Raw genomic sequence first — 16076 nt, forward strand, 5'->3', positions numbered from 1 at the left:
CTGGCAAATTGGAACTTGTTATGGTGGAGAAAAAAGAAAGGTGATCAACCCCTAGTGTGCAATATGTTAAAATACCTCTGCATCACAATGTGAAGGTCTGAACAAGGCTCAAGTCGTCTCATAATCACACATAATTATCCAAGTCCAAAGGTTAGAGTAGCAACTTCTCTACAAGTTTCCATTTCAGTGACTAGAGTAGTAAAGGGAAAGTAAGGGAGAGAAAATTGGGCTGAAAGATCATCTCTCTTAAAAGCTACACTCACAGTTTGTGTGAGGTCTTTGGCTGCATATATGACTTAAGTAAAATAAACAGAATAAAACTTCTATATGTAAGTTTTAACCTAGGGTTATGAAACCATCTACTAGTGGTGAATTTACTATTGAATTTAGAAACTCACACCACTCTTACCAACTTTCCATTAATTGTGGTCATAGAGTCAAGAATAGACCAGATGGCTAAATCTATAGGGGTCATCTACTTCTAGCAGATTTGTAACCCCCTTATTCCTTAAAAAAATTATTTTTAATTGTGTGAAAAAAACACATAAAATTTACTATCTTAGGTATTTCTGAGTATATTCATGTTGCTGTACCTCCCTTATATCTTTTATAAAATCTGCTACTGTGCCTTAAAAATAAAACACTTTGGGCTTCCCTGGTGGCGCAGTGGTTGGGAGTCCGCCTGCCGATGCAGGGGACACGGGTTCGTGCCCCGGTCCGGGAGGATCCCACATGCCGCGGAGCGGCTGGGCCCGTGAGCCATGGCCACTGAGCCTGCGCATCCGGAGCCTGTGCTCTGCAACCGGAGAGGCCACAACATTGAGAGGCCCGCGTACCGCAAAAATAAATAAATAAATAAATAAATAAATAAAACACTTTTTTCCTCTTAAGATTTTTAACTATGAGGTCAGCAGCAGAAATGTCTACAATTCTACTTCCACACGTGTGAGCAAACTACTCCATTTTAAAACCTCCTCTCTGATTTCCCAACCTGTCCACCCCCAATTGTTTCAGTAACCTTCGCAAGAGGCCAGTTGTAAGGGAACACAGTCAAAGTTGGGGAGCGGGAAGTAGTTGCTGAGATTGCACTTTAACCCCTTCCCTCCTTACTTTGTTCCTTGAAAGGCAAATAGTAAATGAGATCATCAAAATTCAGTCTGTACAGATGAAGAATCTGAGTGGACAACTACTCAAAGGAAGCATTATGCTCCTATCTAATGGACCACTATTCTGGAATTCTTTAAAGAACACAATTAGCAAATAAATGTCTCTTTTAGAGATAAGAGGAAATCTCCTTATCTTTGTCAAAGGGTATCTTTCTTACCTTAGAAAGGAAAAATAAAGGTTGGTCTCTGTAGCCTAACCTTGTATAGACGAACACAGGCAGAGCATAATCATGGGATGTCATGGTGGAGATCCTCAAGGATTCATGCACCCGAAATTGCGAGAAACGCAAAATGTTTTTGCTGTCTCCAAGAGCTTTCCTGACACCGATAGAAGGATATAAAGCAGCACTGCTGTTCCAGAGCCAAGAGAGTTCATTGTTCCTCAAAACTTCTTCTTCTGGGCACGACCCAGTATAGTTTGGGGCATAAACATTATAATTGTGGCAGTCAGGATATAAATAGTAACCCCAAAGGCCCTTGGGCCTGCTCTTAATTCCCAGTTCGATGGTTTCCTTCATGAAAGCTTTGGCACTTTCTTCAAAGGTTGCTTTGGCTAAATATTCAATATCAGCAGCTGATACATTCTCTTGCATCTCAGAAATAAGCTTTCTTGATTTCTGTCTGTAGACATCTTTTGTGTTCCAGTTCCTGGCCCACTGGGGTCGCCAATATTCCCAGTCTATAACAGCAAGTCCACTGAAATCTTCAGAAGGGATGTAATAATTAATATCTTGGTCCGCTTTTTCCAGATGTACCCGCAAACTGATGTTCTGGGGGAGACCCCCATTAATGGGAACTCCCTGGGATGTATACCATGGATAGTATCCCAATCTGTTGACATAAAATATAGTGACATTTTGCCCCCTGGCCCTGGCTAGTGGACTTCCAATCACCTGAAACATTTTCAAATTTAGTCTTAAATTATATTTTATCAAGCACTGATCTGTTGGAGCATTCCAGGCAGCTATAAAAGGTTTCCTTTGATAAATTGGAAGTTGGGCAGGTTTTAGGGAAGAGATAGACTTCAGAATGAAAAGTATGAGCAGCCATGATGTGAGATGTATTGGTTGAACAACACAAAACCTTAGTTGTCCTTCAGATAATAGTTTCATGATAAGATAAAAATCTTCTCTTCTGCCTTAATGCGCTCTGGAAGACCTGAGGAGAGATTTAATTTTCTGTTAGTGATAATTTTGAGGAAAAAAACTCAAATGTTGGCTGGATATTATTATAGTTGTTATCTATTTACATCTTTAAGTACATTTTAGTTAAAGGTCTTAAAGATCCCTATAAATAAATTGAGATAGAAGTGAGTGCAGTGACCTAACTTCTATTCAGGGGGAAGCCATGCAACTCAACAAACATTCATGGAGCATCGGATGCTGTGTCCAGAACACAAAATGAATAAGATGTGGCCCTTGCCCTCAAAAAAGCTCATGATCAAATAAAGATGTAAAATAGTATTCACTGCCATGTTGGAAAACTCATCAAGTCCCAGGCTCTGTGCTTACTTCCTGAATAAATATTTATCTCATTTAATTGTGTAACACCTTTTTATAATTTCATTCAATAAGCCCAACGTCTGGTTGCTTTCCCAGGCTTCCTTGCCGCTAGGGTACTGGTATGTGACCGTGGACAGGACAATTAGATGCAGCCCACTCTAGACTGTGAATCGAGATCTTGGGAATCAAAGTGGCTAAAAGGTGGTGGTGCCAGTGATAACAGAAGAAATCCCAGAAATTCCGGTAGTGGCAGTGCCTGTCAGGGCGCCCGCAATCTGATACCCATGGTGTTGATGTCAGGTGGCAGCATTGCCCTCACGGAACAGCACTCTTCTGCGCAGATCAGAGAGGTTTTGTTTTAGTTGCTTACAACCAGGAACTCTTACGGACAGAGATGCTTTCCATTCAATCTGTGGCTTGTGAGTATTTCCTCCAGCAAAGGTTATCACTGTGGGTAGCATGTTGTATGTAATTATCATTTTTAACCACCAGGTGTCACCAGGCACACCTTATAGCATTTCTCAGGCCTAGGACACAGAGGTAAACAAAAATTATAAGTAATCTGTAAAACTTTATTCAATGACATTAAGAAGTCCTAAGTTATACATAAAATATCAGTTTGGGGTATACACAAACTACCAGCTTTTAAGGCTATGGAGGTAGATATTTCCCTCATCCATTCACAGAATAAATATCTGTATCCTTCCACAATGCAAAGATGAGTAAGATTACTTAGTAACATGAAATATACTGAACGTATAAATTATGGTTTGAAGAGAACAGTATTTTCAAGGGAGTATAATTTTATGAGTACAATAAGAATTGCGGTCCTCAAAACTGCCTCTTATCTTGGAATGTTTTTATCATATTCTGCCTCAGGGTAAGAAAAATGGATGTGCATAAGGTGTTCATTCACAGAAAAACATTTTTTCTTTGAGTTTAAAATTCAGTTTATGTTAGAGGAGGCAGCGCATGTATACAAAAGAAATCTGTTCTCCCAGAACACTTCCTGCTTTGGGTTTTATTCAAAACATAGGTTTCCACTGATTATTGTTTCCCTTTTGGTCAGTCTCCTCATCACTGCCACAGAAAGTCCTCATTCATTTACTACAAAGTTACCAAGTGGCTCTGTTCTCCTATCCTGGAACATTGTGATTCTTCTTTCTCCAGAAAATGGCAGGCGCGCTTTCCACGGCAGGTGGCAGGCAGAGCTCCTGGGAAAATGTGCAGGTTCACAACGAATACACTCAAAATAAACATGGGAAATCCAGTGCCTGTGTCTTCTATTTGCTGTATGCCTAGGGTTTCTGCTTCCCACGCAGGTATGTCACGGCACTGGTGCCCCTCTGTCACTCTCCTAGTTAAGCATGGCTTGCTGGGAGGAGAGTCCCACGCTCTGCACCTCCCAGACAATCTTTTCAGTCCCCTGTCCCCGCTGTGCTATCATTAGCTGTGTGCTTCTTCCACCGTCTTTCCTTCACCAGGGAACCTCCCCAGGCCTGCCATTGGCTTCAGAATCCCTTTAAACCCCTTTCCCTCATCCTAGCCAGGCCATCAAAAGCCCCACTGCCAAGCTCTACCTGTATCTTGACTAGTTGTCACAGCATAACAATCTGTGAATTATCCACACTTAACCATGAGTCACCAGTAGCACTTTCCTTCTTTTTCCCTTCCCAACTCTCATAATCTTTCCAGGAAGTTTTGCTTTTTTAAACAAATCTCGAATTAGTGGGATTTTAGGAAGAATTGGCAGGATATTGGGGGTGGGGATGGTGAGGAGTTCAATCTGGATTTTTCCCCTAAATTTTATCACCCAGTTTTCTCTTCTTAGGTTTGTTCTGAGAACATGTATGAAGGACTAGTTCCCTTCCTCCAACTGGGAAACGTCCATGAAGACGTTTGGAAGGGCCCTGGATAAATGATTCCCAGCAAAGTGACATATCTGTGAAAGGCAGAGGGTAAAGGGAGGTAGATTTCTCCTCAGAACCTCCCCTGGTGGAAGCAAGAGCCACAGTGAGCAAGGCTTGGCCACCACTGCTTTGACCTTGGCTTCCCAGTTCTGGACTTCTTCACCCACTGAGAAGAGAATGTGACACCAAGAACAGGAAGTTGGGTACTGCCTTCCATCAAGCAGGCCTCAGACCTCACCGCAGTACAGCTACCCCTCCTGATGGTGAAGAATGGTGAGGAAGACAAGGGGTCCCCTTGGGGGAGGAGGCCCTTCATGTACAGATACAAGAGTCTGCAGAGAAGTCTATCCCCTGCTTATTCCTATTTTCCCTCTCATTCCTTCCTCCCCAAAGTTTACTTGCTTGTGATACATTTAAAAAAATCACCCCCCCACCCAGATTTCAGAAGCTGACAGCACTCACAGCCAGGCCATGTTATTCTCCTATTAGACATAAACAGTCTCACAAAATGCCAACCTCAAGTTTATTCTCAGACTATAATAACATGAGATAAAACAAGGCCACTTTTTCATTGTGTCTGAGCAGAAATAAAACGAAGATCACTGGGCTACCCACAGAACACCAAGCATCCCTCTCTTGCTAAGTGAATGAATTCTGTTCTTTACCCACATCTGACCACATCCAATCTGGAGAAAATCCCTGTTTTCTCAGACCCTCTGCCAAATCACCCAACTAAACCTAAATTCTGTAACAGGTTCTTTCTGACACCGTCTTACGGGAACACCTCACAGTTCCCTGTGGTGTGCGTCTTCCTTTGTTGCAACATGTCATTACCCAACTCATGGAACTGCAGGTGTGTTCTTGGTGGTCTTTGGGGAATTGGTACCTGGGTGACAGCAAAGGTATTGAGCACCATCTACACATCAGGCTCCCATTCCAAGTACGAGGAATACAGTAGTGAGCAAAACAGATGTAAACACCTGCCCTCACAGAGCTTAAATCCTTTCAGGGGAGACAGACAATAAACAAGGTGAGTAACACCTTGTTTGGCGGTAACAACAAAGAAAAGAATTAAGCAAGGATTCATTTTAGATGGGAAGGCCTCATTAATCTGAAAAGAAGTGATCTGAAAAGAAGACAAAGAGTAAGGCTGGAGGATGTCTGGGGAAGCAGGGGGGGGGAAAGCAGGTGCAAAGGCCCTGTGGCAGGCACATGCCTGCCATGTTTAAGGAACTTCAAAGAAGCCAGTTACCAAGTAAAAGGGACAGAGAGGTAAGAGAGAGGGTCTTGTAGGGCCTTGTTGGGGCTATGGCTTTCACTCTAAGTGAGATGGGAAGGAGTTAAGAGAGTTTGGAGAGAAGAATGACACTGTCTGATTTGGGCTTAACTGGATTCCTTAGGCTGCTGTGTTGAGGAAAGCCTGAGAGTGAAAGGGCACAAGAAAGAAGCAGCAGGAAGCCTGTAAGGAGGCTCTTGTCATAATCCAGGACAGAGATGACAGTGGCACAATCCAGTTATTTAGAAGAACTTCACAATATTTTTAATAATCACCAACACAGAAAAATAATAAGATTATAAACCTATAAATGAATCCTACTAGTTTTGTTCTAATTTTGATTACAACTCTAAACTTCTGTTTTACACAATGTAGTTTTTTTTTCATACAGCATGGTGATTCATACTAATCTTTAAGATTAGAGGGAATACTTTGGGGAGTGTTCCCCAAAAACATACACGTTCATCTCTTAATATTAATGTATTAGTGGAAGGAATTAATTTTCCAAGTCTACAACTCTTCTGTTTCTTTTTTTAGTGATATTGGGATTTGTTTCCAAAATCTTTAGACTCCAAGTGTCTTCCCCTAAATCCACAAGGGTTTAAAAAGGTATCCTGAAGCTCATTATCCCCATTTTTATTAGAAATTTTAAAACACAATGTTTTGTTTCCAAACCTTTAAGGAAAGTACTGACTGAAGTGATATTTTGTTGCCAATAATAAATATATATGCATAAATATTTATCAGAATGGAAAATAGAGCAGAGTTGCTGAGTTCAACTCAACTGTGTAGAAATAATTGTTAACCTGCTTTCTCATAAAAGTTTATTAGAGAAAAGGCCAATAATAGGCTTCCATTTTTTAATCTGAAGAATGTTATTATCTTAGTCTGTTAATCAATGTCTTATCCTGATGGTTCTTAAGTTCTTCTCTCATGAAATATCAATATTGTAAAAGCTGGCCCTAAGTGTTCCAGCAGAAGAAAAAATATATTTTAATGGATAGAGTTTTTCCCATACATTTTTCTTAAAAACTTGATGCCTATTGGTATATAATATAATATACTACATGATAAGATTTGTTTAAGTTCCACAATTCATTATTAGGTACTAAATTTTATTATAACTCTATTTCACATCATAATCAAAGAACACTGATGTCCCTCCACCTGAACAAATTTTAGAACTACTGGACTATCTTGATTGTAAAAAACGGCTTCCCTTCCTAAAAATGAGCTTAAGTTTTTTAAGTATATAAAAATGACTATTTCAGTGTTGCTTGTGCTAATGGGAAATTCACTCTTCAGTGTGAAAGGCTACATTTTTTATGATGCAAGAGCATTTTAAAACCTGAAAGAGAATGTAATTGTCTTTACATAAGCGTATATACTTAGTCTTTGTAAAAAAGTATTACTTCCCCTTTAGGACTTGAAATTTCTTGCAGCCAAGATCAACAGCTTCTACGAAAAGCACACAAAGTCTTAGAACCACATTTTGAATAAAATGTTCCCTCTGTCAAACCATTTTTAACTAAGCTCCTTAAAATAACATTAGGTTGATTTGAATCTTCAGTTTTCTACTTGAAGTTTTTGAACTGTAAAGCCATCTAGCGGTCTGTGAAATGTTACTAAGGTTTTTTCAATGTCCATAGTCAAGATTATAACTTAAAACACCCTCTACTCCCATAAAATGACCCAAGCCATTGATCAGAAGAGCTGGGATACCAGACAGGATAAGCAGACAGAAACTAGGAAGCTGGGGGTGGGTGGTGGTGAGGCCAAACCTCAGGCCTAAGGACTACAAGGATATTTAAATAGGTGAGTTTGATCTGGGTTCTCTAGATACCAGATCTGAATGTCAGGGTACAGACTGGAGTGGCAGGGCAGGCACTTGAGAGGAAAAAGGTTGTGGCCAGGTCACATTGTTTTCTCTTAAGTAAGCATGGCTTAATTTCAATTTCTGCCTTTGTCCTGACGGGAATGGCTTGGAATCTAGGATGGGCCTGGTTTTCTTAACAGGACCCATTCCTCTGTACGAGCTTACATATTTTAGCAAGGTAGGAAAAAATTTGAGCAAGGTGAAATGTGCAAGCATTGGCTCAAAACTCCCTGTAGTGAAGAAAGAATAAAGAATGATGGTGCATTCCTAGCGGAAACAGAAGGCTAAAAATTTTTATCTGAATAACAAATGCACAAAACCTTTCACCTGGAAATTCTGCTTCTGTGTTATTCATTGCAGCATTGCCTATCATTTCCAAGTTGGAAACAAATGTCTATCGTTAAGAGACTGGTGAAATAAAGCATGGCTTTCCACACAATGGAATACTATGCAGCTGTAACAAAGAATGAGGTTGCCTCTCCGTGTTGATATGGATATTCACCAGATATCATAATTATTCTTTAAGATATATATTTGTTTTATGTATATGTCTGTACACATACTTAAAATTCTTAAAAAGCTAGATATGTATAGAATGCTGCCATTATTTTTCTGAGAAAGGGATATATATATATAAAAGTATGTGTATATATGTAATATATATACAAATATATATTACATATATGTAAATATTTACATATATGTAAATATGTGATCGGTGCACTAAGGAATATCTCTGGAAGAATACTTGATTGCATTACTTGCCTCCAGGAAGACGAACTTGTGGCTAAGGGAGAGAAACGGCAGGAGTAGGATGAGATTTGGAGGGGAGGAAACTTCTGTTGGGATTTTGTACTGTGTTGATGTAGCAGCTATCCAAAACCATTTACTCACATTTTTTAAAATGAATAAAATTATTTGGAAAAGAAAGAAGTTGTACATTGATTCTGACTCTAAGGAATCTGGCGTGGCTTCCTAAACAAGGTAACATCTGAGTTGATTTTACTACAAAGATCATTTTTTTATAAAGTTATTGGAGGAAATGGTATGCTTTTCTGCAACATGGCAAGAAAAAGACCTTTTCAGGAAGTAAGAGGGGTTTTATTTTTTGTAGTTGAAGTAAACACCATCAGCCAGAGCTTTAAGTTACCACTCTATGCTGACACGCGGATATTAAGAACTAATTATAGGTTGTTTAATTATCTATGGTAAAGGAGAACTAACGGTGGTTAATGGTTTAGGAGATGTTCAGTAGGAACACAGAAGATAGGCCTAAAGAAATTGATTAGTGTTATTATGCACCACAAAAGGCAGTGCACAATACCACTACATTACTTATTACAAGTGGAAAAATATGCGGTAGGGTAATAGGCCTTTTATGATTGTAAACAATGCAAAGCTCTAGCTATAACAATAAAAGCATTTGGAGGGATTTGATATGAAAGAGATGCTTTGATCATTCTTTTTATTTCCTTGCCTATATATTAATTTTGGTGATTTATCCAACTAAATTTAAATAACTCAGGAGGTTGCATTTTACCCATTCAACTTCAGATCATTTTTTCTTGTGTTTTCTTAAGCACTTCAATTCCAGTGTATTTTATCCGATAGTACCTTTTTGACGGAAATTAACTTCTGACACTTTTTTTAAATTCTTCAATGTTTATGGCATTATTTTTATTTTTTATTCTTCCTCACACTTACCTATTATAAACCCTTTCTCAAATCATATTTCTTTCTTTGAGTTCTATCCAACTACCCTGGTGTGTTTACAACACAAAATAAGGAGATCTCAGTGCAATATAACAGAAGCCAGTATGAAGCAGAGGTTACTGGAAAAAGCACACTGGAAAAAGTTTCATTGTCTCACCCATTCAATTTTTATTTATATTGTTTTAATTTGCCTTTATAGTATATCACAATACTGTCTTTTGGGGGGGCAGCAAGGGTATGATGATACATGATAGCATTTTATATATGCAAATATAGTACTGACGTCTATCCTCTATGAGCTGAAATCTCAGTTTTTCAAAATTATACTTGTGAACTTAAATTCCACTTTAAAAATTTATGAATATGGGATGGAACCTTGCCCACCACCCCTTCCTCCACACCCCTCTGCAACTTTATAGCCCTCTGGCTGACATTTTCACAAAAGACAGATTTTCTAACCAAGATGGCAATCCCTCTGAATTGGATTGCTCTCTGGACATCTCACCACTATGGCCTCGCTTCCTGATACTCAGTTGATTCATGCCTGAGTTTGCAGAGCCCTTTGGCATTGCAACTAATGTTCCCTACCTAAAATATCCCTGTCAACCTTCAGTAAACTTGGTTATAAACTGTCAAACCCATTACAATTAAGCAATCTGAAAAGACTGTGGCACATAAAAAATTAAGAGCTGGCAAAATTATGTTTGCATGTATTTTTCTTCACTTTTCAGGTTTGGATCTAGGTATGCTTAGCTACCTAGATACCGCATATCTCCTTCTAAGGCTCTAGGCTTACACTACAGGTACACCTGCTGGATGTATGATAAAGTTTTTGATGTTGCAAATGAATGTGCTGGTCAGCCTGAGCTCCACCAGGTTTTAATAACAAATAGTATGTATTATCGTGTAACCAAGGAATTATGCTTTATTTTTTATTTTATTTTATTTATTATTATTATTATTTTGCTTTACGTGGGCCTCTCACTGTTGTGGCCTCTCCCGTTGCGGAGCACAGGCTCCGGACGCACAGGCTCAGCGGCCATGGCTCACGGGCCCAGCCGCTCCACGGCATGTGGGATCTTCCCGGACCGGGGCACGAACCCGCGTCCCCTGCATCGGCAGGCGGACTCTCAACCACTGCGCCACCAGGGAAGCCCTATGCTTTATTTTTTTAAAATTTTAATAAACTGTTGAAACACCAAATATAGTAGCTAACTAGTCATTAATTTGTATGAATTTGAAAAAGATCATTACTTGATCTCTACTTTGGTTGCCCATTCACATGATATGAGAGGTGTGTTGCACTTGGATATTAGTAAAGAAAGTTGAGTTTCTGCATTAATTATAGTAGCATATACTAACCATAAATGTGAAATAAATGCTTTCTCATACAATGAATTTTTAGTTCCTTAAAAAGTTTACTCGTTCATGACCATTAATTCCACACAGTGTAATTATACAAACCATATAACTTGAAAATATTTTGAAATAGATTTTTGTTTCCAAATGTAACCTTGACAGAATCTCTTATTACAATAAGGAAATTTGGAAATGTTCCAGTCATGGGTTCTGGGTTGGACTAAGGATGCACCAAGGTGGTTCTGGGATACCTATGATAAAGGCAGAGCAATTCCAGCCTAGGATAATAGCCAATTCTTGAACCACCCAATAGAATGCATCTAAGAAATAGTGTTCCTTGAAGAGTGGAATTTGGTTTTTTTTCAAATATACTTGTTAAGAGGGAACATGGGATTTATTCATTAGGATCTATTCTGAACATTGGACCAATGCTTAGGTGAAAAGCTTCCTTCTGTGAAAAAGACAACTGGAGATTGTTCCTGTTAGAAATTCATAGCAACTGCAAGTCTATTATACGTAGAAAAATTCAAGGATGTGCTAACCTAAGGAGACCTAGGTTTCAACAAACAAGTACTTATAGATGATGATGTAAATATAACTATAACTTTAATTACTGAATTTGCTAAAGTTTTTCCCAAGAGTCAGGTTCCCATACAAGTTTATTGCTAAGAAAATATGGTACATATTATGATTCTCAAAAGCATTATAAAGGACATGAACCCTGAATCTCTGCACATGAGTTTTTTATAACTTGTTATTTTTAAAAATTTTCTTAACTTCACCACTTAACACCTTTTCAACTCTTTGCTCCTGACTCTACTTAAACATTATGAATAAATATTTCAACAAGGAACCTTCTTTCTGTCATCAAACTGAATTCAAATTTACAGACATGGCTGAAATAAATCATGTGACTAAACTCTTAAGTAAATCTACAATGTAAGTATTTATTAGTAATATGAACATCTTAATTAGTAATGGTTCTAGATTAAAGATCATTGTTCAGGAGCTGGCCATGAAGGAGTTAGAGATAATCAAGTTTCATTGCCTAAGCTATGTTATTCAACTCATAATTTTTCAAAATTTTCACTTTACCTTTGGTGTATGTAGCCACCGAAGTAGACAGCTTTTCTCTCCATCTTTAGGCTATTTCTTGACTTTAAGATGTACTCTCTCCAATGAATTAAATGATTTAAGATTAGTCTTTTTCATATTGTTTTGGTACTTGTTCTTTCTTTTCTGGAAAATCGAAATCTATCTTTATGTATATATATGTTTACATCCTCTTCCCAATTACTGATTTTGTTATTTGAAGTGCCTGTTGATTTTCCTCTCTAAATATTCAGTCCCTTTATTAGTATTTGGAAAGAAAATTTAAAACATATTTTATGACCAAAAAAATAACCATCTTCTGAACCATTTTAAATGTCATATGTTTCCTAAAAACTGCAATACTTGTTCCAAATAACAGCCCTCTAATACTATCCAATACAGTAGGTAGGATAACTATGTAACGTATCTTTTAAAATACACTTTATTAACGATCATGCAAAAATAAAATCTTTATCAAATAAAGAAATACACCTATATGTAAAGAAAACCATTTAGGTTATAAAGTTAGCTTGAGGGATTCTGCACAGCTATCAGTTATAAAAAATATTAAAATTGTGGCTCTCTCAGAAAGCCATATGTTCTATGGCTTATCTACAGTTAGTTTACTAACCTGCTTCAAGGAATACATTCTGATGCTATTGTATTAAGGATTAAGTATTAGGTTATGATAACCCAACATACTGCAAAAAGCTGCTTTTCAGAGAACTTGTTCATATAGAAGAGACATGAAACAAGTCTCAAACAGATATTAATGTGAGAATCATCCTCAAATACAAATTTATAATAAAAAATGAACTGGAATTTAAGTTATATCTATCAGTGACAAATGCATTTTTTACAATGTTAGGTTCATAAAAGCAAGTTCACGTTTCGAAAGATACTGAATTTGGAAACTAAATAAAACAAGTTAGGCGAGAAAAGAAATCAGGGTATTCCAAGAAATGAAACAAAACTAGTTTTCTTCTAACGAACTCCTCTGAGAAAGCATGTTTCTAAAAAGAGTCCTTAAAAAATTTTCAAACAAAACAAAAAGTGTATTTTACCTTTGCTTTTGTTTGCTGCCCGTCCTTTAGTCACCTGATGCACAGCAGAGGTTCAGTGGCAAAAGGATGCCCTATGGCTGTTCAGAGAAACATGTCATTACAGAGGTGACTCAGTCCTCCAAGTTAAGCTGGAGGCTGGCATTACATCTCTTTATAACCAAAGTCAGACTCTCTTAAAAGCACATTGGTATAAGTGACCCTTGTTTCTGAAAATACTCAATTTAAATTTACTGACTTAAGAAGGAAGAAAGAAAACTTTGATTGAGGCTTTAGTTGGAAAATAGAGGTAAAAATAACCGTACATTGGAAAGATTTCCTAGGATGTGCTCTCCTTGATGATAATGGAATAATTAACTCTTAGTGGGGTTTTAGTTATCATACTGAGTAAATACATTAATCTACTAGAACCACTGGTTCAAGATGATAAATTGAGATCATGTATTTACTGTGTCATCTGCAGTACATGTCCTTAGAAAAAGTACAGTATAAAGCTGAAAACAAGAAGAGGTGACATGACTCAAAGATCGAAAATAGATCGAATTGAATCAGAAAATTTTAACAGTAGAAATTCACTTTAGAGGTATGAACTGTCCCTTCCACTGGAGAAAAAAACCTTAGGTGCAGAGACAACAGCTCCAAAAAACGCAAGTGCATGGGGAACCAGTTATCTGAGCAATCAGTTAAAATATTGACTCCAGTATAGCAGAACCAGTCAGACCATTCAACTTCCCAGAGTATGGAGCATGACAAGTAAGAGAGCCATGTGACCCCAGGACGTTGAAATATAGAGAAAGACCTTCCCAGGTAGGGTTCAGAGTGTCTGTGGGACCCAGTACAAGAGCAGTGCAGAACTAGGTATAGCTGGGTCTCCCCAATGGGCACAGAGGGCATAAAAAGGCTTATCAGCCCTCGAGGGAATTACACTCCTCTTCCAAGGTAATTTTCTCCTTACTTTGATGATTGTGAGGGTTCCTACCAACCTGCCTGTTTTCTGCTCACATGCCCCAGGTGGAATCTTACTTGTCAGCGTGCCTCAGCCCCTTTCACAGTCTACAGCCCATGCTCCCATTCAACCTAAGAGTCCTGCTGAGTAAATATACCCAAACAAAGGCAGGGGGTTAACTGGGGTTGGGGGATCCCTATGACAGTTAGCAATCACTCTGTTCCCTCATAAATATAAATGGATAGGGGCTTCCCTGGTGGCGCAGTGGTTGAGAGTCCGCCTGCCGATGCAGGAGACACGGGTTCGTGCCCTGGTCCGGGAAGATCCCACATGCTGCGGAGCAACTAAGCCCGTGAGCCATGGCCGCTAGGCCTGTGCGTCCGGAGCCTGTGCTCCGCAACGGGAGAGGCCACAACAGTGAGAGGCCCGCATACCGCAAAAAAAAAAAAAAAAAAAAAAAAAAAAAAAATATATATATATATATATATATATATATATATATAAATGGATAGCCAAGGATCACATACACACACAAGAAAAGAATTCTTTGGAATTAAAAATATGAGTGTCAGAATATTGTGAAGACTAAACTAGCATTCCAGAAGAAAAAGTGGGCAGATCCATAATACAAAACAAAAAAGATGAAGGCTTAGAATACATGAAAGAAAAGCAACACTGAGTATAGATCTAGAAGTGCTAAGATCCATCTAATAGTAATTTCTTAAATGAACAGAGAGAGAGAATGAAAAATAATGAAAGAAAATTATCCTGAGCTGAAGATGAGAGTTTAAATTAGGAGAGAAAGCTAGAAGGCTTTGTAAAGAATATCTCCAATATACAAATAAACACAAAAACATGAATTTACTAAGGACCAGAAAGTATGACATACTGCTACGGAAATAAAGACATACATTCTTTCTGATTTAAAAGTTAATGGTGTGGAACAATTACAAGACCGGAAAAAAGCAAGTATCTCATCAAAAAGTTTGTGTCCAATAAAGGGTACTGTGATTTTTTTTTTTAACAATTAATGGGAGGTAAGAAACAACACTGCCCTAGACAACGAAGTATCATTGTTCAGGTAATTCAGGAGCGAGATGGGCACTCTCAGGGTTTCTAATGGGTATTACCTATCATCTTACAAGGTACGGTTTCATTTACTAAAGTGGTTTGTAGTATTTTTTTTCTTTTTTTTTTTGTGGTACGTGGGCCTCTCACTGTTGTGGCCTCTCCCTTTGCGGAGCACAGGCTCGGACACGCAAGCTCAGCGGCCATGGCTCACGAGCCCAGCCGCTCCGCGGCATGTGGGATCCTCCCGGACCGGGGCGCGAACCCGTGTCGCCTGCATCGGCAGGCAGACTCTCAACCACTGCGCCACCAGGGAAGCCCGGTTTGTAGTATTTATAAGATATTTTTATTACAGTGTATCCTTTATTAATGTCTCTTGGAGAATTATCATAAACATAGTAATGGAGTTTAAATTTCGATCTTTTATTTAAGAAAAACAGAGATGTATGTGTTTGTCTTTGGCTTAGACATAATTGATGAGTTTTTATGAGACAGTTTACTAAGCACTATGGTCTGGAAACCCAAAGTTATGCAAGTCAAAATAAATAACAAAAATTCAAATGTTTTTCATAATCTGTTTATAACTTGAGCAGATTTTTTTTAACAAGCCCCAAATTTTGAAGTATCTGTTGTTAGAAATGTGGCATCCTTTGGTTTTAGTTTCTTTTGCTTGCTATTAAATTTAAGTGAAATAAAATATAACGTTTTTTATTTAGAAAAAGTTAAATGATTATTTGTGGGGAATAGAATTGGGGGGGTCCTATTTTCTTCTATGTCTTTTCTATATGTTTTCCCCTTTTTCTTTCATCTACCTTAAGCCTTCTTATGCCTTGACTATTTTGGAGGCACTGTTAGTTTAAACAGTGGAAAGCAGTGATGTGTATGCCATCCTTTATATATTCACTGATTAGTGGACAAAATTCGCTATACCTCTCAATATCTCTGTATCTTATTTTTTATCTTCAAAATGGTGATAATATGTATTAATATTTGCCTTTGCCTGCCTTACTGGAATTCACTGCATATCGAAACTCATATAATAATCGTTGAAAAACTTATCACTGTAAGGATAGAAGGAGCTATTCTTTTTCACTTATCATGGCTTAG

At 38.1% G+C, this 16076-nt stretch overlaps 1 protein-coding gene across 2 annotated transcripts in view; it reads right to left on the bottom strand.

Moving 5' to 3' along the window:
- The window catches only part of HYAL4 (hyaluronidase 4), a 33905-nt gene extending 31596 nt beyond the window's left edge, over positions 1–2309 (bottom strand). For both annotated transcript variants that reach the window (XM_067041659.1, XM_059074343.2), the window contains exon 1: positions 1325–2309. In XM_067041659.1, the coding sequence (XP_066897760.1) occupies positions 1325–2278 (954 nt within the window). In that variant the 5' untranslated portion in view covers positions 2279–2309. The remainder of the gene's footprint in view (positions 1–1324) is intronic.
- Between the last annotated feature and the right edge of the window lie 13767 nt (positions 2310–16076).

The sequence above is a fragment of the Kogia breviceps genome, chromosome 9 (assembly GCF_026419965.1).
Source record: "Kogia breviceps isolate mKogBre1 chromosome 9, mKogBre1 haplotype 1, whole genome shotgun sequence".
NCBI classification, from domain to species: Eukaryota; Metazoa; Chordata; class Mammalia; order Artiodactyla; family Physeteridae; genus Kogia; species Kogia breviceps.